Raw genomic sequence first — 26,513 nt, forward strand, 5'->3', positions numbered from 1 at the left:
AGCACTGCACAGTTAATACAGGACATTGGCTATAATCACTGGTATGACCAGAACATCATAAAGTGAAGTTCAGCTTACAAAAAAACCTCAGTGCCAGCAGTACAGGTTACCACAGTAACTGACATGGATAGACTTGCTAAAATTACAGACACAAAGGTGAAAAAGAGAGGAAGAAAATGTGGATTCAGTTTCTAAGCAAAACTGTTTATTATATGACTATTCAGAGCACCTTTTCTCTGATCTGAAAACACCATTTATAAAGAAGGTGAATATATACAGGAAATATACAGATGCAATCTTTACTGAATGCCAGAGAAACTATTTAACCACTGGTTAAATATTAGTCTGCAAGATGACCATCTAATCTAAAAAATAAAACTTTCCGACAGAAAGAACTTTACTCTACAAGACACATTTTAACACAAAGCTGGGAAAGTAAATTGCCATTCTCTGTAATAGTGCAATATCAAAACCTAAATTATAATCAGATGCTGTGTTTGGCTTATACAGTTTTCTACAATGCTCTCTATCCCAGACTTAAAACAGCCTCAGGAATCTTCTACAAAGTCTGCAAAGCAGGAAATTCACATCTCACTTTGCAGAAATTAGCAGCAACACACTGAAAGAGATGTGGGCTGATAGATCATCATTAATTTAGATGGTGCCATGGAACTGTCATACTAATGTGCTCACATAAAAGACAATCAGAGAATATACTCCAGAGCTCAAACAGAGGTCTTCAACCTCATTAGGCTGGTTTCAGAAGCCAAGAGTCTATATCATAGCAGCACAGCAGAGGTTTCACAGGACTTTTTCATACATACAAAAAAGAGATCATTCTTGTCAATTGCTTAGCTACATGACTAAAAGCCTTTTATGAACAAGTATGAATGGTATATGACTATGTTCCAAAAAGATACAGTTTTCTGAAGTAATTTTAGCAGTACTATTAAATCCCTTATCATCAATGGGCACAGCAGGGAGGAAGAAGGCATTTGCACTTTACATCATGTCCACTCTCACCAGTTCTCAACCTTAATCAAACACTGTGCCCTTCAAGTGACGGTCATTAACAACAACTTCCATGGCCTCCTCAACATTCCATCATTGTTTTCTATTTCTTCTCCCTTCTCTTCAGATATTTTAGCTCCGTGTCAAATATTGGAATAAGAAGGATTGAAAAGCTAATGATAAGGTTTTTTTCCCCTTTAAGAACATGGGAATAAAGTGCAATTTACAACTAAGGTGGATGTTTCTTTTCTTTACGTCACTTCTTGCTGTCTTTTATACACAAATTGAAGCCTTTCTCAAGCAAACTTTTAGTACAATTCCCAGTGGTGTCACCATTAATGCAAAAGTAAATTTGTTCCCCAAAGGCACGGCTGATTACCTGTAAATATACATCTACATGTTCACTACTGTGGTAATCTCCTCAGTCACGTTAAACACAGCTATAATAAAATAAAATCAGGCTCAAGCAGGACACTGACTCAGTGTGACAGCAGAATCAACAGGATATTTTGTGTTACAGGTTGCATACCTGAGACAGAGGATCTGGAGTGTAGTAACAGTAACAGTTTGCCAACATTTATACCACAGTCTCACACCAAAACTCACAACATGGAGACAAACCATGATTTACAAGCCAAAAACTGTGTTCCAGCTATAAATTACTGTGAAAGAGGTAGAGAATATAGAGAAAATAGAAATCCACTCACCTTGCAGCCGCTGACAATGCTATGGCCCCAGTGATTTGGTGCACATTTGTCACACATCTCTCCAACAGTGTTGGGAGGGCAGATACAGCGTCCACTGACGGGATCGCAGTTATTGCCGAAACGTGAACATTCACAAGCTTCATGGGAGACAGAAAAAAATAAAGCAGAGGAAAAGTCATCCTTTTATGTGACACCTGGAGAGCAGACATTAAGGGGGTTAGGATCATTCTTTTACTGTACACTGAACTCTCAGTTATCTGTGGACACAATGGGGCAGAAGCGGTAGGGAAAACCCCAAGAAACCAGAACCAGGAGCAGTGAAACACAGGTTAACTGAGGCTGAAGCAGCTGCGATGAGGACAGAATGGGAAAAAAGGCACCAACTGTAGGGGCTTCTGAGATGGTGCACTCTTGTGACATAACTGCAGGAATTTTGCTATACAGTTTCTGGGCCCATGCTGTCTCCTCTAAGAAGACAGCTGAGGGCCTCTGAGCCATCTATGCAGGGAACTTGCAGCCCATTTAACCTCTTATACCAATTTGAGAAATACCTTCTGAAATTTCTGCTGCTCTAAAGAGATTTTCCTTAAAGGGCAAAAAAGATGTTTGTTTTTTTTTTCCCCTTTCTATTCTTTCTTTTTCCACTTACATATCCTCTGCCTTGGGAGGACATCAACAAACTGATGTTTCCTCTCCAGAGAAACTGGTATTCTTTGCAGATTATACTAAATTAAAAATACTTCAGGTTTGGAAGTGTTTCCAGAAGTTGTCTTTTCTCTTAAAGGATTATTAAGTGAACAACTCATTGGTGGCAAATACTGATTCAAGGTATGTAAGTGATAAGTAGTTCTGGGGCACAAGACACATAAGTGACTGAAAGAGCAGAACTGGTGTGTGGCTGTTTTCACACCCACCATCCACATAACCCATAAGGTCAGAGAAAAAGCATCATAAGCAAACTGACTGTGTGATAACCTGTTCCTTGGGGTGTTTAAAGGGCAATGTAACTTTGTTACCGAGGGCTTAATTTGTGTTCATTGCCCTTACTGTGAAATACTTCAATGTAGATTGAAACTAGAAGGGATGTGCAAAGATAGAACTCCTATCTATAGTTCAAATAAGATGTGGCCTTTATTTACCCCCACCAATGCCTTCAAGATAAGGTAATTGATGCAAAGAAGATAGCAAGTTTCGCCTCCATCATGCCAGGAACACATAGTGTTGCATGCTATTTAAAATATTTTCACACACTGTAGCTTGAAGTTTCAGAACACATCTCATTGGGAGACTGAGGCTTTCAGATGTGACAGCTCATCTATGGGCTTCCAGGTCTTACACAAAATTGGCTAAAAAGACATGGAGGGGAAGGAGATACTCAAATGGTTTTCCTATTTTTACTTTCATAGTTATTTTTCAAAATAAGAGGGAAAAAATACAACACAATTGTTGCAAGCAATAGGGAAATAGATTTTGTATCTTTGCTGCTAGAATGTCAACATTGACAATGCTTTCAGGATTTTTTTAGGCTTTATGGATTTATATTGCACAAGAAAAAATCAAATTATATTCCTTTTGGATAAATGCTAGATAAAAGAGGTCCAAATATGTTATTTGATACTTAACTGTCACAATGGAATTCATTTTTCTGTACTTTTCCTTCCAGCATGATTTGATATACTTTTATCAAATTTCTGATTTTCTTTGTGGTTCATAATTTAATTCTTACTTTTTGTCATTTGAAGGAATACGTTTGAAGCCTACTAAAAATAAGTGTGGAAAAAACAGCACATTGAAAACAGAATTCCTCTCCAACTGTTTTATTAACTTTGGAACTTTCAAAATCCTGAATTTTCTCAAAATCTATAGCTGCTTCTGTTGCTTTAAACATTTGCTGACCACAGGCTGGTACATTTATATTTAAAATATTACTTGGATCTACAGTATTTTACCATGTCATCACTGTTTCTTAAACTCTGTCAGTTCAAAGTTTGCCAAGAGGGTAATTGAAATTTTAATGTGTAACTTCATTAATAGCCCTCTCATTTTCCTTCCCCAACTGTAGTTATCAACGTTTTGTTGTGTTTCACAATAGTGATGTGCTTTCAACCTGTGGAATGTTAGAATAAGATGCTAATCCTAATTGATAGAATTTTTTTGCCCTTCATTTTAATGCTAAAGGCCTTAGGACTGCAGTTATCATTTGCATTTTATTTCAAGCTGTCTCATCTGTGTGCCTGGGAACCAATCTCTCCCTTTTCCAAGGTGCCAATGTATCTGAACTTTTCAAACCTGTAAGTATTTTCAAACTCTTCATTCCTGTGGGAGACAACACCACAGAGCAACATTTTCAAACATAATCTATAATCCAGCCTGTTTCAAGGTTCATCCACACTACAGGCAAAATTGAATTTTGCTGCACAAATTCAGGTCTCCAGGCCTTGATGTTCCTTCCATTAAAAAAAAAAAAAGGAGTAAGAAAAGGCAGAGAGCTAAGCTTGCTCCTTGTGCCATTTTGGATAGGAAAGGAGGAAGCACAGATTACCAGACATTGTGATTTCTGCTTCTGGAAACAATATGCTTCATACCTGAAGAATAATAACAGCATTATGGCACCCTAGCGGTCAGTCACAGTAGACAGCTATGTACATGTCCTGTGATCACACCTAAATAAGTCTCTGAGACTTGAAAAACACAGTTCTATCAGGAAAGATGGATATTTCCCTGTGAAAAAAAAACCCCTATTGATTGGGTTCTTTTTGATATAGCAGTCTGCACTACTTCAAGGACAGGGAGCATTCATTTCAGTCTTTGACCTAATTTCCAAAAGGACAAAAATAAAGGTAAAGATGTGGCTGGATATATTTATGTCTAATGCTAGAGTTTCAGCATCTAGAAAAGGAGACTTTTCATGCATTTACCCAAGAGATATAGCAGATAATTTTAAAGATCTGCTTGTAAACAAAAAGTACAAGTAAGCAACTAAATATTACTATACAGGAAAGTATTGTGGTAATGAAAGAGGGTCAACCATCTGAAAACAATGAAAAGGTTTGGGATAAAGCTACAAGTGAAGGGAGTTGTGTTTTTTCGTTGTTGTTGTTTTTGTGTTTTTTTTTTTTTTTTTTTTTTTTTTTTTTTTTTTTTTCTTGTTTTTCTTTTACACCCCTACAATTTGATGTTATTTGGCAAAATTTTTAATCAGCATTCTATGATACCCTTAACTAAATTATAGGAACTTCATAGAATTTTTTTGGCATTTACTACATGGAGTAAATGACATTCCTGTTCCTTCTGAATGTTGTAGATTAGCAATAAATTGCCCATAAAATAGCAGAGACTGCTTTGGTCTTTCATTCCTGTCAATCACGATCCTTGTCAAATGAATGATGTACAAAGTTGTCCATGTCAGGACATTTTCCCTGTCAGGAAAATTTGTTAGGCAATCCAAAATTAGCCAAACTAGAATCTTAGTAATAAATAAATAAATAAATAAACAATCAATCAAACGAATCAATCTGTGCTTGGGTGGAAAACATTTACATACGAGTACAGCCTCCTTCTTCAAAGTTGTAAAAGCCATGTGCACAGCGGTCACACTTCTTCCCTGTCACTCCAGGCTGGCAATAGCACTGTCCATCTCCATCGCAATCAAAGGACTTGGAACCAAAAGAGTTGCAGTTGCAGGGAACACATCCTCTGGAAGACTGTAAGCCAAATGTTCCAGGCTGCCACAGATTGAGGGAGAGCAATTAGTACATGGAATGATTACCAGGTGAAAAGAGGAAAAGCTGAGAGTGTAGGGAGATCAGGGTTGCTCTTTCCTCTTCATCACTGAAATAGTGCTTTCAACAGGTTAAATTGTAGTGGTAAAACCCTGGAGCAAGAACAATAAATGTCCTGCACTGCTGAGAAAGAATAAAGACTTCAGAATGTTACCTGATGCTATAATGAATGTTCTGCAATGTAAGATGTTTCTTACATTGTTGTGTTTCCCTAAGTACAATTCTCACTTGGAATGGAAGGTATGTCAGCACAAAATACATATCCCATCTCTGGTAGTAAGGGTATGTCAGGCAGAGTTTGTTGCTAAGAGAGTGAATCCAAATTCTTAGCTATGAACGGAGATTGATTGAACTGGAAAGCCTCTGAACCAGAGCTTATCTCCTCTGAGTAAAGGCAGTATCTGTATACAGTAACTTAAGGGCAATTTGTTAGAATGATATATAAAGGAATAACTTTAGAAGAACAAAGAGGTAGTGTATTTGTTTTCAATACAAAAAAATAATGGGGATTTTTTTTAAGATAAAACTTCTGTCTTTGGATTAGGCCTCTGTTTCTATTTTCCTCCTTTTCTTTCTTTTTTGCAGTGATCAATATAAAGTTTCTACAGAACCAGATTAGATGTTATCAACTATAGCAAAAAATTTCCTCCTTAACTTCACTAGTGGAGTGCAAAAAATAAAGAAGGGAAGACACACACTCATTAGTATACTGTGATGCGGAATTCTGCACAAAGCTTTCAACCAAAGACCTCGGAAGTTTCACTGCACTAACCAACAGAGGTTCCTTGACAAACAAACCATACTTGATATTCAAATGACAAACTCCATCTTCAGCTAGAGTGCTTTAAAATGGGAGCACTTCTCTACCTGTTTTTCAGGCATGATGATTTTCAGTGAATACTGAAATTCAAATCATATTAATAACTTCACTTGAAATTACAACATTAATAATAAAATCTATCAGCAAGTTTGATAGAAAAGCAGAATGTTAAAAATGAGATATTAGAAAGATCACTGCTAACGAATATAAATGGAACAAAGTGAAAAATATTTACTTTATAATGTTTTACTTTGTGATCCAGGCATGAGGTGTTAGATTTTTACCAACTATAAATCAGCAGATCTTCAAATCAATGGAGCTGTGCTGGCTTTGACCATGGGAGTGATTGTCCCTCTGTATTAAGCACTAGTGCTCTGTCCAGTTCTCGACCACTTACAAGAAAAAAAGACATTCAAGTGCTGGAGTGTCCAGAGAAGAGCAATGGAGCTGGTGAAGGGTCTGGAGCACAAATCCTGTGAGGAGTGGCTGAAGGAGCTGGGGGTGTTTAGCCTGGAGAAGGGGAGGCTCAGGGGGAAACTTATCTCTCTACAACTCCTTGAAAGGAGGCTGTAGCCAGGTGAGATTTGGCCTCTGCTCCCAGGGAACTAGCAACAGGACAAGAGGACATAGCCTCAGGCAGTACCAGGGTATGCTCAGGTTGGACAAAAGGAGCAATTTCTTCCCTGAAAGGGTGGTTGGCAGTTGGAGCAGACTGTCCAGGGCAGTGGTGAAGTCATTCAAGAAATGACTGGACATGGCACTTAGTACCATGGTCTGGTTGATAAAGTGGTGATCAGTCAAAGGTTGGACTCAATAAACCTGGAGGTCCTTCTCAACCTTAATGGTTCAATGACTACTATTTTATATTGATTTGTTCCACAGTAGAACCCCTAACTAACCTCTTGTATTGGGGAATTTTCTGAAACTTCAGAAGGTTTCCTTAGAAAAGTCTTGAAATCTGACCTCTGAGGTTAATACAGAAGTTATCCACTCACAAAGAGAATCTGCTGATAGGTATCAGAATACAGGACCACATCTGTGGTCAGAATTTGGCCTGAAAATCATATGAACCTAAGCAAATGCTTGATGATACATGTAATAATGAATTACACTGATTTTTATTTCCAAACTCTATATAGAAATGATTTGCAAATTTCATACTTCTGCCTGACAAAACATGGCATATCAGAGAGAAAGAGATAGTCAAACTCATTTAATTAAACTCAAGGTTCAATAAAATACTTGACTATCTCTAAAGATTTCTATTACACAGGAAGAAACACAGAAAAGTGAATACTCGCAATCTCAGGACAGACATTCACATTAATGCAGTGAAGTAACCAATGTACAGCATGCATCTCAGTTCTCAATATAAAGTTTGCTAGGATCTAATAATTTCTGTTTATACGGCTAACAGTCAGGAAAAGTCTGATGCCAGCACTCCACACTCCATTAAGTTGGAAAATACCACCACCATGCTGGGTTGCATTCTGTGAGGAGGGCTGCACACAAACACATTTTGGTCAGTCATGCAAACTTTAACCCCAAGTTAAAGTTCTCAGCTAAGTTTGCTTACACACAGAAATTCTAAGAATCACATTTACTAAACAAGAGATAAGATCCTAGATTACAATTAGAAAATACATTGAATTTTCTGAATATGTCATTATATCATGTCTCCATCAGTGTACTGTGTGGGCAACATAATACTCTAATGAAAAATAATTTTTTCCAAGGAAATACATATGAACAAATACAGCATGGGTCCCAGAGTCTAGCTGAGGATGGAAAACACTGCCAGGTATTTTTCTAACAAGGGTGTGATAAGTATGGAGGTTTTGAGTTGCAGAGAGAACGAACAACATTCCTAAAATACTGCTCTGTTAGAAGCAGTTGTATCATAATTACTTCATTTTAGGAAATAGGTTGCTTTGTTGGTCTGTGATAAAGAACAAACCGTCCTATCATTTTGGGCATTACATTCACATAAATGGCACTACACTGAGTTAAAAATGGCTCTGATAACTGGCCATATTCACTAATGAGAACTTTTAACACCTGTTATGTTCAATATTTTAAAATCTTAACTCTTTGCCTCTGGGGCTGATCCTTCTTGCAACCTCCTTAAGCTATTGATTCTTGAATTGTTAGAAAAGGAAGTCTTATGCTGCAAAGTCTGAGAAAATTCCACTGATTCCAATGATTTATATACAACTCTCATACATTTTGTGCACACTGCCGTTGATGGTGCTGTTTTGGGACTTAGTCTGGCATTTGATTTCTCACTGATATCACCACTTGCACAATGAAGCCCTTAGGATTCAGGAAGCATCCTAAAACACTGCTTGTCTTCCGAGCCTGTCTGTTTCTTGAGAATTTCTTATATTGTAACACAGGTATTAAAAATTAAAAAGCCAAGCAATCTGTGTGAGCTCCAAACACAAGCAAACAGGAGACTTCAGCCCATGCAAAGCAGAGTTTCTCATTACCAGAGCTGCAGGCCGGTAAGCACCTCGTGGGCACCCACTGGCACTGCTGGTGCCCCACCTCCGGGGGGGTACTCGAATCTGCTGACTGCTTCCCACATTTTCTTGCAATTTAGGCACCTGTCTGCTGATTTCACAGTGTCTGCCCATGAATCCTGATTTGCAGATACATCTTCCCAACATATCACACTGCAGTGACACAGATCCTAAAGCACTGCAGCCACAGGGTATACAGAACAGCTTTTCTGGGGCCCAGAAGTAGTTGGGCTTTAAGAATGAAAAGTAAATAGTGTTAGAAAGTGAAGATAAGGAAACCACACCACATAAAAGAGTACAGAAATAAAGACAGGAGTAAACACTGAAGTAAACAAAGATTACTTCCAATTAAGCACCAGTATTGTATTAATGAGATATTTGCTGTGTACCTTACACAATCTGCAAATTCCACTGATACCAGCAATTTTTCTTTGAACAGACTCTTTAAATACTGTTGAAAATGGAGTATGAGCAAACCACTTCAGAAATTACATAATTTTAAAGGATGAAAATGATCCCTTTGATTTCTGCAGAATTATTTATGTGCTTTAAGTTAGACACAGGTGAAGGTGTTCTGAGGACACAGGCCTAACTCATGAGTCTTTATGTTGAACTAGAGAAATGTGGAGCCAGCTAAAGCATATTCCTTAGCTGCCTGAAGACAACTCTGTGAAAGTTTATGAAGCAATATTTCTCTGCAGTGATTTATGAGACAGGAAAACAATGTCAAGGCAAAAAATACTTTCACCAAAAAATAATACATTGTTTGGACAACACAAGAAGAAACTCTAAGAAAAAAGCATAAAAACAGAACATTCCAGCAAAGCTAAACTAGTACCCTGTTTTTTTAAAAAAATAAACATCGAATGCTATCAGACATTTTGCAACTTTCTTCATAGAAGGCTTATGTCCCAAAGCTGCAATATTTTAAAATATTTTTTAATACTGAATATTCAAAATACAAAGTGTATATACTACGTATACAAATGTACTTATAGATACAGTGAGGCTTAAAATGCATTCATTGCATGTAAATGCTTTGTTCTAGAAAACAAGTAGAAAACATTGAAAAATCAATCATTTTACCTTTGTCTACATAAGAACAATTTATATATGTGGGTTAAGTGAAAAATAAACAACAGAAAAAAGCCTATTCAGAACCAAATAATATTTGGTGGCAGCAAACAGTGAAGAAAGCTGAAAGGAAACCCCATTTGTGGCCACTCACTTTGCAGATGTCACAGCGGCGCCCGATGACGTTGGCTTTGCATTGGCACTGGCCTGTCCGAGAGTCACAGATCTCTGAGAAGGAGCCATTCACGTGACAGTGACAGGCTGCAGAGGAAGAAGAAGAAGATGTCAGTGTGTTCTCTGAAGCTAAATCTAATAGGCAAATGTTTACAGTGCAGGTTTTGCCACCCTGAGAAACACCTAGCCTGGGTTAAGCAGGAAGGTGTTGCTCCCATACACTGAGAGATTAAGCTGCCCCTATTAATGTGGAATTTTTCTCCAAATTATTTCAGTCAGAAATTTTGCCTCGAGTTCATTAACAGCTTGTTTTAGGTGTTCCTCTCAGATCAAAGTGGGATGTGGAGGGCAGACTACTAAGTACATGCCCAGAGATTTGAAGTGGGCAGGGCTATCCTGATAGAAAAATAGAAAAAGGGTAGAGACCCTTACAAAGGGTGCGTACAGGATGTAGCTCCAGCCAGTTGGAGTGTTACTGCTCCGCATGCTGGTTCTGCTGCCCTGGAGTTCACTCCCTGTTCATGCAGTCATCAGGAAATGTTGGTAGGCTGCAAACCCAGTACAAGGTTGACACTATACAGGGGCAGTAATGCTTTCATGCCCCAGGCTGCACTGAAAAACATACTAGGGATTATCTGCTACCATGACTCTCCAGGATTTCTGTCTCAGCAACAGCATTATAGTTCCCAGAGGAAATGTAACCCAACTGACCAACCTGACTCATCTCAGTGCTCTCCTGAAGATTTGAAAAGGCAGTGAAAATGCTGATTCTTGAGGAAAACAGCAACACTCTTGCTTCCTAAATTCTTATGTTTTAGGAGAAGACAAATTTGGGGGAAGATGTCTATCACCCTTTTTGTTCTTTAGCCACAAGAACCTTTGTGTTGCCTTTTGGCATGCAGAGATTTGAAAAAAAAACCCTTAGCACTTGCAGTAGAGAACAAGGATGTGACTGTTGTCACAGGGATGCTAACTATGCACAATTCCATCAGCATGATGAGTTTCTGCACATTATTTCCCCTCTCCCCCATAGAGGAATGAATCTGCATCTCTATACCAGTTATCAATCTACTCTCTAAAATTGGGCTCCAGTCCACATTTTGCCTTCCTGCAGTGCCCTATCTGTGTGTGTTGCTTTTTTTTTCTCAACCTGACACCTTCATTTTAAGAAACACTTAAGAGTCCCAGCAGTGAACACTTGCAGTTGCATACTTGCATGTCAGAAGGTGCTATGTGAGACAAGGCAGTTATATTTTCCTATATATAGATTATTACAACAGAACCTTCCTCATTACTTCATTGGACTTGCTAATTTACAGTTTCCAATTATAAATTGAAAGGATTGGTGTGGGGGTTTTCTCCCTGCTTTTGAGGTATTCTGCAGAAGTTGGTTTTTTTTAAAGAAAGAACTTTCATTAAAACTTTATGACTTGTCATTCTGTTCATGGCATTGTTTCTTAAATGTTTGCAAAAATTCTGGATTAAGTAACAAAAATGTGCTGCTTCTGCTGCTCATACCAGTTGTACTCAGAGATTTTGATCTCCTTCTGTTTTGCAATATATTTTTAAAAAGTAAAAATTAAAAGACAATTCTGATGTAATTAACATTGCTTATCTTTTCCTTTCAGCTTTCAACACTAAACAAATCTACAATTTACTTCTTTTGTCCTGTATATAGCCCTTTTTACCCTGATATTCATATTTTAAAACTGCTCACACTCCAAACAGTACATAGTGATAAGTATCACATACATATATATTTTGAGTACATATTTAATTAAATTGGTCAGTGGGGAAAGAAGATGCTAAAGCTCAGATTCAACAAACTACAATCCTCAATGCAAATTAAAAGTGTTTCACCAGCCTTTTTATACAGACCTCAAAATCCAAGCTCAGTCTGATGTGAATTGTTTTGCTTATCATGCATATGACAACACAAGAATCCAAAAGAAAACTTACACTGATTTTATAAACAGATGAGTTTGCCCTATTTATATTACAGCAAGCAGCACTCCATGGTGTCTTAACTCAGTCACAGATGACTGAGTGCAATGCGGTGGTAAGGGAGAATTTGGAATATCTGGACTTTGATTGTTTTTCTTGGCTCTGGCAGTACACACATAGAGAAGAAACATACAGTCAGGGCTATTCATCTAACAAACTGATACTCAATCTGATAAATTGCATTTATCTCACCTAGAGCCTGGGTGAGATTCATTCACCCTTACTGGGAAAATTAGCTCTTGTCCAAACCTCCAAACAGTTGTTATAATACAATGCAGCCTGTTGGAGAAATTTGTCTTACTTTCTTGCTGAACAACACTGGTCAGGACCCTTCATTCTCTCTAAATTTCTATAAATATTTATGAGTTTGTATTTATGATCAAGCTACACACTTATGCTCCTACAATAGTAGCAGCTATATACTGGAACATAGGCAGACAATTATTTGCTTTAATTCATCTTGTGACACTGAGCTCTATTACCATCAGCTCAACCTCCAGTTATTTGCTTGAGCACACTGCGCTGTTTCACTCCAAAAAACAACCTACTAGAATCAAATCAAATCAGCTTAGGACATTTGCTTGTTGTTCTTAGATTTATGGGTTTGTATAGATACACCAAAAAATTCAGAGAAGCTATGATGATATAAAGCTGTACTGTCATTTGAAACAGTTAATGCACACAACAGCACTGTACAGAGAAAGAGCAAGAAACATTTCAAACAATAATTTGAAAGCAAATTCATGCTTTGCAATACTCTTGGATTTGGCTTTTTAATAAGGAACAAAATTGAAAACAACAAAGTAAAGGCACAGTCCCTCTGATATTGTTGCTGCAGGGCAAACTTCATGGAAGTCTGCAAAGGAAATAAAAAATCATATGCAAAGAAGAAAACCCACATGAAACGCAGAGAGTAGATGAATACAAGGTAACTGCAAGCACAAGGATATGAATACATTAGGGGGCTCTCCTTGTCAATGATACTAACAACAAAAGCAAAGCTTGTAATTCAACATTAAACATGCATTTCTTTTAAATATTTCTTTTTAATTGTATGTTTTCCAAACTCTCTTTCATAAAATCTCTTTCTCAAGGACCTGTCACTACTGTGGAAATGGTCAAAGCATCAGTCCTATTGATGACTCAAGAATGCTGACCAGCTACTGGAAGCTGTAATTTTTGAAATACACTTCTTCTTAAATCATTTTACACACTTAACTTTGTAACTTATATGACATCATTCATTGTAATTTGTTAACTGATGGAGAGAAGAATACATAGGATTATCCAAATTTTTTCTGGCATTGTGTAAATCAGGTGCACAAAGCATTTATACAGGTATGCCTTCAGGGTTATCTATGACTTTGTGTACATCAGTCTTTATTACTCCTAGCTGAGAAATTTGGTGATGTTCTGCATCTTGTTAGCTCCCACACACTCTCTGGAGGTCCAATACAACCTAGGATTTTCACTTTTAAACTACAAGTTGCTAATATGGCAACTCCTAGAAATGGATGCCAGTGCCTCAGACTTCTCTGCTCACAACACATACTGCAAACATTGTCCCCACGCTCTTACACACAGAGCAGTAAGACAATGCCTCACCTCTTGTACTTGCATAATTTTATCCAGCTATAATACCTTTGTACCTGGTGGGCTTACTTTCGTGGTTATTATAATGGAGCAAAAAGGAAAAAATCATTGTGACAATGAAATAAAACGCTCAGCTCTTCCACTTTGTAACTTGTTTTATTCCACTTCTCAGAATGTGAAGGAAGGGTATGTGAAGAATGTTTTTAAGTTAAAAGCACTTGTTCTGCATTCTGAACTGTTCCAGCAATGGCTCAGAGACAGCCACTGCCTCCTACAGAAAGAAAAGCTCCTGTTCCTACCAAATCTTTTATTTCCACTGAATAATTTTTGCAATCACTATAGGGAAGAATGTGCTGGGGCTGGTAGTTGAATAATATGCCACTGCTCAGCGGAGAATTGGTAGCTTGCTGCAGTGCCAGGTATCTTCCTCCAGAGCATTTGAGAAAAACTGTCTGGAGATTTTAGGCTCTGATTGGCAGGTGGGAGAATCTTGACCTGCAAGCAGCAGCACCTTCCAACTCTTATTGAGGTAATATAAGAGGGAAACAGGTTACAAATGCTGCCAGAGCTGGATCCTGAAAGTGACCCTCCCTCCTTTCAATCTTACAGGAGGACAGGACTTTTCTGGGTAGCTTATAGCATTTTTTTAGTGAATAGTTTCAATTTATTTGTATTTATTTTTGTAGATCTGACATTTAGTATAACCTTTTGCACCCACGCAATGCTCCATTTTTTTCCCCCATGTCTGCTTCAGCTAGAGATTTTTTAATAAGTTTTTCTTTCTATTTACTTTAAAGCCTCCATTTCCAGATGCAGATGCAGAGTATCATTATTAGAGCTGTATCATTCTCTTGCTCACACATACAGAGGCACAGTGTTCCTCCCAGGAACAAAGTTATAGGATAGATCAATACTGTCAGGAGCTGTAAAAGTTCGTGACTTACGTTGACAGTTCCTTGCATGAAGAGCATCACCAAAATATCCATCAGCACACCTCTCACAATATTGGCCTGTTGTACCTGGCTTACATATCAGACAAGCACCAGACAAGCTGTCACAGCTGCCAGGAACGGAGAAGTCAAGGTTGTCATTACACTGGCATGGTTGGCACGATCCCCCTGGTATTAGAGGTTGTCCAAAGTAGCCTTCTGCACACCTACAGTAAAAGACAGCATCAGTTAGGACTCTTAAATAATCCTCTCATTAGAAGAAGTACTTAATTCTAATGCCTCCCTAATCACCAAAAATTATTTGATCTTCTCCCAAGCATGTCTTAAGCATCTTTTTCTTTCTCTCTCCTTCTCTTTTTTAACAACACTGTAGACACAGTACCAACTGAAATCCTGCCAGTTCTGCTAGTAATTAGACTTCAGTGGGAGAAAAATCTTGTCACTGGCACTGAACATGAGACAAGGCATAGGAAGAAATCTTAGTGGCACTCTAGAGGAATGGGGGCTGGACTAGATGACCTTGAAAAGTCCCTTCCAATCCAAACTGTTCAATGACCCTATGTTAGATATACTTTGTATTTCAGTACATTATGTATAGATGTTCTGTACTCAATCACCAGCAAGCCTGATGATTCTTTTTCCCTCTACCTTAAAAACTTTTTTTTAGTTTAGAAAAACAGCTTTAGAATGTAATACAGACATAAGTTAGTTTACCTATCAAGATCTGAGTTAGATTCCCCCCCGAGTCAGATTTCCCCTGATCTGCTGCATGGTCAGATTTGCTTAATTAATGGATTTCTAATCTCTGTGAATGGGCGAGTAACAAAAAGATTGATCCTTAGCACAGGAACCATGTTGTTATGTGCTGTACCTTTCATATTTTAAGAGAATTGTTTGAAAATATAATTTTCCACCTTGTCCACCTGCAATTATCTGTGAGTACCATGTAAAGCAGGTTAGTGAATCTGACCTGACATGAGTCTGTATTTAAAGCAAATTTCTACTCACCTCACAGCCTATTTCCTATTTATATTCTGGTCTCCTTTCCCTTTCTGTTACATTTGCTCACACTTCATAGTAAGAGCAACTTGTAGATAGTGAAGAAAAAGAAAAGAAAAATTGCACAGTTCTGGCTAATGAATTTATTCATATGCATCTCAGATGAATTCCAATTAATATAAAGCACATTGCACAAAATATTTTTTCCTACTTTAAAGTCAGTTTGAATGCAGTTTTAATGTACACAGATGTCCTCTCCTCTTTGTAGTAGTACTGGATAGCATGGTTGAGGAAAGATTTTGTGTATGATCCTAATATAGGAATGCAGAGCTCCACTATGCTGTCACTCATGTGTGCATCAAGTTCATCCTTTTCCTTGCTTCCAAAATATTCCAAAAGCTTTTAACTGGATCCTAAGCAAAGCTGTCTAAACATGTACTAAATATTATTCAATATCATCAGCAAAGATCACAAAGATTATAAAAAGTGGATAACTGAGAGCAGCAAAGAAGAAAAATAGCAGGAACTTCTTCAGCAGCTTTTTGTAAATTTACACAAATATGATTTTTTTCCGATTCTCTCAAAATACCCGTGATGCAGACCACAGAACAATAATATGTATAAACAGTCCAGTGGTTTAGGTGCATGTAAGCACTCAGGACCATGAGTAAAACTTCCACAATCTAGCCCACTCCTGTAGCACAGTCATCTCTCAAAATCACCTCCTCATAGCAACAAGACATCAAAATCTTGTCATTAGAATAATTCAGGTATTTTATTTTCAGAATCTGTCATAAATGTAGCAATTTATTGTATTTCCTGCAAAAGAAGAGATTTTTTTTTCCTTGATGGAGTACATCTCAGCAACAACAAAAGACTAATTTTTAGCTTAATTTTGCCAAAATAACTTGGCTTTTTTCAATGACAATATGTCAGTTACAAAGACCAAGAATGTATCTTAACATGTAACAATTAATAGCCACATTTTATAAAAACCAGAGACTATCTGGATAATTTATGCAGTTATCTTAGTTTACCTAAACCAGATTACAACTGAAGTTAATTTGTGCTTTGCCAACATACTAGTGTTTGTCATAAATCTGTATCTTTTGGTCCTACTAATCTATTTGACTTCATGTATGTTTTTTTTCTTCTTTCCCTTTTATTTAGGGGTTAGTTTTGCATTTGACAGCATTCACAGTAACTTATCAAGCAGTTTATGGAAAGAATAAAGATTCACATGAAATGCACTGCTAATAATGTCCTTCCATTAACAGCAGGAGACCTCAATAACTCTGTATTGTCATCAGTTTAAACTTTGATAATTAAAATTGGAAAAACCCACTTCCATCACATAACCAGATTTTACTTATGCACATATATAATCTCGAATTCAACTGAAGATGATCCTGAAAGTAGGGGTAAACCAGTGAAAGCTTAAAAGAGAACTGTGTACATGTATCTCTGTAAATTCTCTCTCCTTTTCTCCCACTTCTGAAGTTGCAGAGGAAGATTAAAGAAGTCCACTTTCCATAGTTCCATCTTTATTCCCTTAATGACATTCCTACTTCAGCTTCTTTTCTCAGGTTCAAAGAATTATATATTTGGGAAGGTTTAGATTAAAAAACACCAACAGATATGTGGCATGCAAAATTACTATTATACATTACACAAAATACATGTAAACATAAATGATTTCTAACTGCAACATAACACTTCTAAGATTAAAAAAAGAAACAAAAATAGGAGTAAAAGCAGCAAAAAAGATTGTGTCCATAGTTGTCTTTTCTAGTCTCAAACGCAAGTGTGTCTGTGAGTGACATGAGTGACACTGCTTTTATTCAGCATAAGTGGTGCCAAATACACGGCTACTACTTAAAAATATGTGTATGAATGTGTACTGGGCCTGGTTAGTATAGAGTTAATATTCCTCATAGTAGTCTATATGGTGCTTTGTATATACACATGTATGCATAGAAACACAGTTTTTCTATTTTATACATTTCTTTTTATTTACTGGGAAAAAAAAAAAAAAAAAACAAACAAAAAAACACCAAAAAAAAAACCAACTTGAGACAGAGTTAATTAAGCCTGCAAATCAGAACACTCTAAAGTCTGGAAATACTATTTTTAACAGAGCTTTTGAAATTTATGTGCATTCAACCTGTGCACAAAGTCAGGCAAAAGCCCCATGGAGAAACGGCTTGTGAGCACACAGTGAGATACCTTAACTCAGGTGCACAGCACAGATGTTATTGTTTTGTGACCAACTATAAATCTTGCATTTTCTAATGTCAGAATGCCTACCTTTGCAAGCTGCAAACAATCCTGCTTAACACATTTGTTGTGCCAAATCCTCTGAAATTTTTGACCCTTTTCCCATCGGTACTGCAACACAGACTCGCTGCTCTGGCACCAGTGGAAGAATTGTATTTGCTACAAGGAGTAGCAGTTTGAAGCCAGAGTACTCATGAGAGGCTGTGGCTGGTGGCACTCTGTACTATACTTCAAGCATGGGGGAGGAGGGGGCAAGAAAGGACATGGGTAAGCTCACCCTTCTGCTCACATATGAGGGACACCGACCCTCCTTCTAGGAGGAAAAGGTCACTGGATCCATGTACATAAATCATGGAGTCCTGCAGGAAAAGGTAGACTCACATATTTTGCTTTGTTTCCCTAGCAAGACTGCATTTGGAAAATGGACATCATCATCCAGTGAATGTGCTAGGCTAAAAAGACAACCTTTTGTCATTCTTGTACATCCTTTCTACGAAGTTAAGAGAATATCCATCCTACCTCATATGCCTTTGGAAAAGTGAGCAGTGAGCAAAGGAAAAAACTTACACCTAATTTGTTAGGGGAAAACATTACATGGGAAAGCAGAGCTCTATACAATTATAGATATATGATAACTCCTGACACAGTTTATATCTGCAATTATTTTGATGGTGTTACGAGCTGGACCCCTCAGAATACTGAGCAATTATGGCACCATTTTCCTGAGAGTTCCAGTGAGAGAAGTAGCAATTTTTTTTTGACATTTTACAAATCAGACAGATATATGCATCTCCCTAGAGGACAAAGGATATATTTTTAGGCCAAGTAAGTACAGTGCTGCACACACTTCATGATACTTAGTATGGCATGATAATTTAGCATTGTTCAGCTAATGAATCACGTGGCTCAGATCACTTGTCAATTTGTAGTTGCTAAAATGAAAGAGAATTTCATGTAAATTCTCTCAGCAATTACACAACCACTGCTAATAGCAAAACCCAACATGCTTTCTCCTGATCATTATTATTGACAGCTACAGACATTTTAAAACAACTTGTTACAATTAAAAACGAATAGTTCTGTGAGCCTTGGAATTAATGGCCTAATTTCCAATGGATTTATATCTCATGGTTACAAGGCTAAGGGCTGATCATTTGCTGCAGGATGTTGCTACTCAGCAGGGAGTAATCCCTCAGGCTACAGCAGCACTTTTTCCTTGCCCTGTGAAAGTTTTCTTATGGGCAGAACATTTAGCAATCTCTCTTGTTCTCTCTCTATCTGTTTAATCAGGTGTGAGTTCACACAGTATTTTCCCCCTTAGCTATGACATGTCCTGATTTATTAACCTCTATTCAGCCACTTCTTTTCATAAAACCTTCGGGAACAATTATCATCTTTGAGCCCTCCTACCTTCTGCCAAATTTGGTTGAAATTGACCTACAAGGTGCAGATGACTTCTCAGGCAGCCAGAGAGACATGCACAAAAAGATCACAGTAGCCTCATTTCCTGAGGAGATCAGGCTAAAATCCAATTTAGCCATTTAATCAGACTCTGTCCTACTGCATCTACAGCCTGTGCTCCACTCAGAAGCAGCACTTGTTGCTAATGGAAGCTGTCAATGACCCTGCATTGACAAACTGCCACCAAAGTGCTCTTGATGTGATTTATTCCTGCCGTCATTAACTTCACAGCCCACTAGCTGAAAGAAGGTGATGACTTCCCAGACAGACAGGAAAAGACAGGCAGAAATAGCAGCAGCAGGATCAGACTCGGTGATGATGGGTGGAAACAGGTGACAGCCTGCACTCTCACTTCAGGACACATATAGCACAACAGGAGATTTAAAAGGAAGTAGTTGTAAATTGGAAAGAGGGGACTAAAGGGAGATTCACAGGTTTCTGCTTTTCTGGTTGTCTTTTACTCTTGGTTTATTCCTACTTCTTCTCATCCCAGCCTGAATATTTTAAGTCTTCACTCAGAAGCCTTACCTTGTTTTAGGGTTTGACTTGAAAAATCCTTCAAGCAGCTCATGGAAGTGCCAAATGGCAAGAGCCTACCAAGAAACACAAGGGCCATGTTTCCATGCCCCTTAACTGTCTAGCCAGGCTCCCCAAGCCCCTCTTAAAAAGGTGTCATTGGCATGGTCACAGGGGACCGGGATCATGGAGGCAAAGCCAATACTGATTCATCATGACCTCCAAACAGCTAGTAGAGGTCTCCTGGCACACTAACTGCTCTTGAAATCTGTTCCATCCATGTGAAATCCCAAGGGACCAAAGGCATGCAGACACAGTGGTGATATCCCTGGCCTATGTGGTCTCACCTCCTGTGAAAGGGGGTTCCTGGGAGCTTAGCACTAGCAGTCACACTAGCTCTTTGTTTCATTTAAATTCTCCACATGATCCTTTCAGCATAATGCCGTTGTAAAGCTAGCAATAAGTGTAGGAAGAAATACATATTGAACTTCTCTATGTATTTGACAAAGAGGAATTATATTTTTTATCATTAAAGCCCAGTTTGTTCTACTTGCTAAATAAAGACTGCAACAGAAAATGAGAAGCAACAAAAAATGTAAAATATTCTTTTAAAAATAATTGAAATCTACAAATAACTTATTAGAAGAACTGTATTTTCACTGCATATTAACTTCTCTAAGTGAAGCGTCAGTAATTTACTGGATATTTGAATCGCCATGCTGAAAACATTCAAACGACAAAAGAGACAAAAGGTTTATAAAAATCACAGAAGAGTAACAGAAAAGCTAGAAGAAACTGCTTAACAAAGACTCTCACTTATCAGCAAATGCTTCTTGGAAGCCTTACACTTTACCATGAAACAACAAAACAAGCATAAGAAAAATACACATTCATGGATCCAATATCAGAGAAAAATGGACAGGAATTTTTTCAGTGAGCTTCAGAACAGAAGTAGGGATGAGAAGGGGAGGTAATAAAAGGTAGAACAGTTCCATGTGATCAATACTTTTGTTTCAGGTCTCATATGACTAAAAGCATGGTGCCTGCTTACCTTTCACAGCGTGGTCCCACATAGCCAGCTGGGCATTCATCACACATTAATCCACGATGTTGGTCAAAATGACACGTTGGGCTAAAGCTGTGTTGTTGATATTGAGAAAGAAGAGGGACAAGGAAAAAACATAAAGAAAAAATGGTTGTCAGCATAGCTCTCTTCCCACTTCAGAGACTGTTAATTTGCAAAACAGTGCCCAGGAAAAGTGATTCTGGTCTAGGACATGGGGCTTAAGTTTGACTCCAGCAAATTGAATTTGGAATGACTCTGCTATTTCTGCGACACTGAATATAGAGCAGCGGATGGCAGCATCCCAATAGCCTGTTATTACGGGACTTGAGCCTGCCAGTGAGTGGTCTGGATACCATTAAAAAGGCAGGAATGTACAGCTGTTTGTTTGTGCCCCCGAGGGCCTGGCAAAACAATCTGTGCCATAACGTGGCCCCTATATAAATCTTTCTGAAGGACAACCGATTAAAAGCTCAGTTAACTTTGTGTATAGTCAGCTGTGAAAGGAACCCAGTGAACAAGAAAGGGGAGGGGCAAAATGGGAAATATCTGGTACAGCTTCCCAGAGAGCGTATTTGAGTTAATCAAGTGCCTATGACCTCAAGCAACAGGCCACACAGGCATGTTGAAGTTTAAGAATAGCTTCCAGACTAGAAAGCTTTACCTCTTTGTTACGCTCTAATTATTTTTGGCTGGTTTGGTTTTTTTTTTCCTTTTTTTTAATAAATAAGGATATTGTAGCCATTTGCAAGCTGCACATCCCAATGCCTGTGTTTAGCTCTGAATTGTGTTTTTCTCACTGTTTAGCATTTTGCTTTCCAATCTTTCTCCCTTAACACACTTTTCTGAAGAAACATCCTGACACACTAAAAGATACTACAGAGAAGAAGAGGCAATCTGTTCTTCTGTAATTCTCTAGTGATTATTAGAGACAGAGACACACAGGCATCTTTGTAAAGCCTCATCTAAATAACGGTAATCAATTCTGGTCAACTAAATAGAAAAAACAGAAAAAGGAAAAAAGAAAGAAATAAAAGAATAGAAATAGGCGCATAGCAGGGTGACCATTCAAAGGGGGAAAACAAAGCACCTATGTGAAAAAAAGATACTAAATTATCTTTTATAACCTAGGAAAAGAGAATCTGAGATGCAATAGAATTGCTCCAACAAAGACAGCAGAAGGAAGGTATATTCAAGGTAACAGTGCATGCTATAATAATTACAAATAGACATAATCCAACTTTGGATATATTAAAGCAGGATATAGCATGACAGTTTCTGGAAAGTAATAGGGAAGACAGAAAAGCCTAATTAGTATCATTTAATGTGATTAGCTGGTGGTGACTAGAACCCATCTCTTAGGAGTCATCCACCCTGTGATCTATCCTCACTTATTCATATTCTGTGTTATCCCACAAATATAAGAGATTGGTAAGAAGAATGTGGCACGGTCAGGTCCAATAAACATAGACAGTTGCCGGGATTTTTCTCTTTCCTATGAGGATTATGTTTGTGTTATTTTGCAATGTCATTTCCTTAATAATAGATTCACAAATGCATGAAGAGTTAGTTGAAGAAACAAAAATTGTTCATTCTATTCTTTAATAGCAGTGAAAGCCCACTTTATCATTGAATATAATCAGCAGTACCTGCCTTACTTCAAATAAGTTCCTGCTTGTCAGTCCCAACCTCACTCTTTCCAAGAGCTTCATGGGAAACTTTGTAGAGATGCTATCACAGCCCATTATACCATTGTACAAAATTGACTGTACCAAAGTTCCACCAAGGGCTCTGAATTTAACTGCATAAATTTTAAATATAATAATGATAATTATTGTAAGATTATAATTATGATAATAATGATGATAATAATAATGATAATAATAATAATTATTATTGCTAAGCAATAATGTTGAATAGTAGAATTTCTATGTCTTAAGGGTTATGCTCAGACCTTGCCTCCTTGATTCTTGCTGTGACTTAATAGTTGGACCACATTTCAACACTAAACATTAATATATTGAGAAATTCCCATCTGTGTGCTGTAAATGAAATATATGATAGCAGGCTGAGAAGAGTTTATCTTCCTGATTATTGAGAATCTCATTTCTCACTAGTGCTAAACACTAATGAACTGTGAATATTGATTTGTCAAAACAAGCTTTAAAAAAAACGTAGTCCCTCTCTTGATTTATTATTGCTCTTTACAGTTTTCCCATATGGTAACAACACTAATATGAGACAGGACACAGGACAAGTATGAATACACAGTATGGGTATGTAGGTCATAAGTATATGTTGGGAGACGGGGCATCCTAAAAGCTTCCTTGCGTGTTACAGAAAACATCCCCTGACAATATGTTGATGATTTTATCTAATTCTCCGAGAAAAATTCTGAGGCCAACCCAAATTCTTAGTTCATGTGCTATGAATTTACTGCCAACCTTCCTAGGCTGAGTGAGAGATCTTCTATCTCCCATTTCCAGTGACTGACAAAGCATTCCTGTCAAAACCTTTGCTACCCATATTAAATTTACAGCTACATCAAGAGAAGAGCAGTAATTATTCCAAATATGTATATTTGTTAGAAATTATGGGGGAAAAAATTCCCTTTGTAACTGCTTGAGAACTAAGAATGTTAGAACAGTTTCTAAGAGTGGTATGTTTACAAGAAGACATAGGACAAAGGAGTCATGTGTCCATTGGATAGATCATTTATAACATGGGTATTGATTTCATCTGCATCACATAAGCACATATACGAGGATATATGCAAAAAGAAGAAAATACAACCCAAGATGCAGAAAACAAGCTTGGACAACTTAATTTTAGGTTCCTGATTTGGCCAAGAGCCATTTATGGCAAGCTATTTATGATTGTTCTGCTTCAGAAGGCACATGATTGGCTTCAGTGACTGCATGTGGAAACTCCTGCCATTAGGAAACAAGAAAGGGAATTAGCAGCAGCTAAATCCACTGAAGTCAATGACAGAACAACACAATCACCACATCATTTCTAGAACTGTTAGAACAGTTCTCCACTTTATGTGGCATTGCTAAGAAAGAGTCAAGTGCTATGGAATAGTGAAGGGAAGCACTATAAACATCATAAATAAATAAGATTCTGCTATAAAATATAAAACTTATTTCCAAATAGAAATATATCTCACAGGCTCATTACATGGACAATATTCTCTATGCAGTGGGAACTTAATATTAAGCTTAGAAACCTATAAATGTCCTATCACGTTAGGAATTAAATACTTCAGGAATTAAAATCTATACACAGATATTTATAATAATTTGTACATACAGTTAGTCACTTGTCCAGTTACTCAGAAAGAACATGACATTCTACATCTGCATTGTGACATGAACTTGGTAAAAGTTTGTGTTTCACATGAAGGTATCTGAATTATTTGCAAATATTATCCCTATCATAACAAACTCATTGTCAACTAACAAACAAAGCAAAGAAATATTTTAACAGCATTCAGGTAACACATTAAATCTTTAAAACCTCTTTTTTCCTCATAAAAAAAATTAATAATTGGCTTAGACTGTAACATCATGAGAGCTTGAACCCTACAATGAGTTCTACAAAGCTAAACATTGTAACTTCGGGACTCACACAGTTTCATAGTTCAAGTAGCATTTATATTGTGTGTTTGTTCTGTCCCTATTATATTTTTCAAGAAAACTAAATATCAAAAAAGGGGGCTGTTAACTTCAAAAAAGAAAAGTAAAGCAAGCAGAACTGATGACTGTGTAATGGAGGTCTCCAGGCATTTTGCCAATCATAACCTAAATTCAATCTATTTGACTTGGTTTGTTGCATGTCTGTGTAAGACAGAAATGTGATAGTGTTTTTCCTTCTTTGTCAGCACAGTGTTCTCAAACAAGAGAAAGATAATTGATTACTGAGGCAAGGAAATACCAAGTAATGAGAATGTCAGAGGAACCATGCCTGAGCAGCAGATATAATAAACCCATATATATATATCTAATAAAACTGACTCGAGAGCTGTGTTAACAGGAAGGCAGGCTCCCATTCTAGAATCCCCTGGAATTTCCGCTCATAAGTGCTTAGACTATTCCTGCTCTGATCAGTGCAATTTTAATAGGATGCAACGCCACAGACAAGATTCAGAACAGTTTTATTCAGCTACATCATGTAAAATGTTTTTGGTACTATGATTTTCCAGGTACTGTCTGTGACAAAACCAATGAAAAAATGTTCAAGCTACTTGGTCTATTAAATCAAGCAACAGAGTAGCACAGACAAGCTTTTGTAATGAAGGAAACTTTCATTCTTAGATCAGAATTTTGAATGACTTTTCACTTGTATTTTTATTTAATAAAACAAATTTACAGTATTTTTTCTGAGATATGCTGACAAAATATTTTCACTTACAAGATCTAAGGATGAATTCAAATTCCAAACTAATCACATAATGTGGACTGGAAGAAAGGGAAAAGTAAAAGCAGAAAAACCCCACATGTCAAATCTGCAAATTCAGCTTTAAAACTAGAAACAACTACCCTTAAGGAGGACAGAAATGCAAATGCTAGTTATTATTTTGAAAAGCAGTCATCCAAATTCTGTACTGTTTTTTCTATCTTAGAGTCATCCAGCTTTTGTCTTCATCTGCCTAGTTAAGCACTATGTACAATTGTAAATATAAAACTTTATACTGCAGAATATATTATTTGATTGAAAGTAAAAAGATATCTCAAGCATACATGTAAAAAAATAAATTAAGAAAATATGCTATTTACTAAGGGGAAAAGTGCAATATGCAATAAATATACAACTTACTTGTTAGAAGGTATGTTCAGGGGGCAAGCACACAACTGACAGTCTTCAGCTGTCCCTTTAGTCGCATCACCATAGAAGCCAGGCAGGCATCTATCACAATATGAACCACCTGTGTTGTGTTTGCAGTCCTAAACACAGGATGTAAAGTACAAATTGACAATTAGACAACTTGCATATAGAAAAAGTTCTGCAAGATTTATCCTTTTTTTCTGCTCCTTGTTGAGAAAAAGTTTTACAGGTTAGCTGTCACAACCAGTGCTTCATTTGTTCTTGTGGATAACTCTTTTCCATGTAAAACAAAAAGAATATTTAACAGAAAACCTTTCAATTTATATCACACAACAGCTGTATTATTGTTTTAGCTTGCTTAAACAAAACTAAATTTCAAAGCAGCATAAGACAGGTTTAGTATTGCAGTCTTGCAACAGGCCATATTTTGTGACAATGTTGTCAGACGTTGATTGCAAAAATAAAGCCCAGAAGACATAATTTATAAAAATGGATTATTATTTTTGACATGTATGTGCATTGGTTCATTTTACAAGGCATATGGATAGCAGTACTTGTAAACAGTAGCAAAGCCTGAATTACTTAATTCTTATTTGCTAGAATAGAGTCCAGCCTCTATTTCATGAGTAGGAGGAAGGACAAGTATACCATGTGTAGGGTGCTATCCAACAGTTTGTGTTCATCTATGTGACTGCATAATAGGAGAGAAATTAGGCTGAGCACATGAAACATG

General features: G+C 37.2%; 1 protein-coding gene across 2 annotated transcripts in view; it reads right to left on the reverse strand.

Moving 5' to 3' along the window:
• Window positions 1-26,513, reverse strand: part of LAMA2 (laminin subunit alpha 2) — a 267,187-nt gene that overhangs the window by 122,249 nt on the left and 118,425 nt on the right. For both annotated transcript variants that reach the window (XM_083855998.1, XM_083855999.1), the window contains exons 16-21: window positions 25,772-25,899; window positions 20,942-21,028; window positions 14,632-14,843; window positions 10,071-10,177; window positions 5,263-5,443; window positions 1,719-1,855 (exon numbers count right to left, since the gene is read on the reverse strand). In XM_083855998.1, the coding sequence (XP_083712124.1) occupies window positions 1,719-1,855; window positions 5,263-5,443; window positions 10,071-10,177; window positions 14,632-14,843; window positions 20,942-21,028; window positions 25,772-25,899 (852 nt within the window). The remainder of the gene's footprint in view (window positions 1-1,718; window positions 1,856-5,262; window positions 5,444-10,070; window positions 10,178-14,631; window positions 14,844-20,941; window positions 21,029-25,771; window positions 25,900-26,513) is intronic.

This window comes from Zosterops lateralis, assembly GCF_965231275.1.
Source record: "Zosterops lateralis genome assembly, chromosome: 3".
NCBI lineage: Eukaryota > Metazoa > Chordata > Aves > Passeriformes > Zosteropidae > Zosterops > Zosterops lateralis.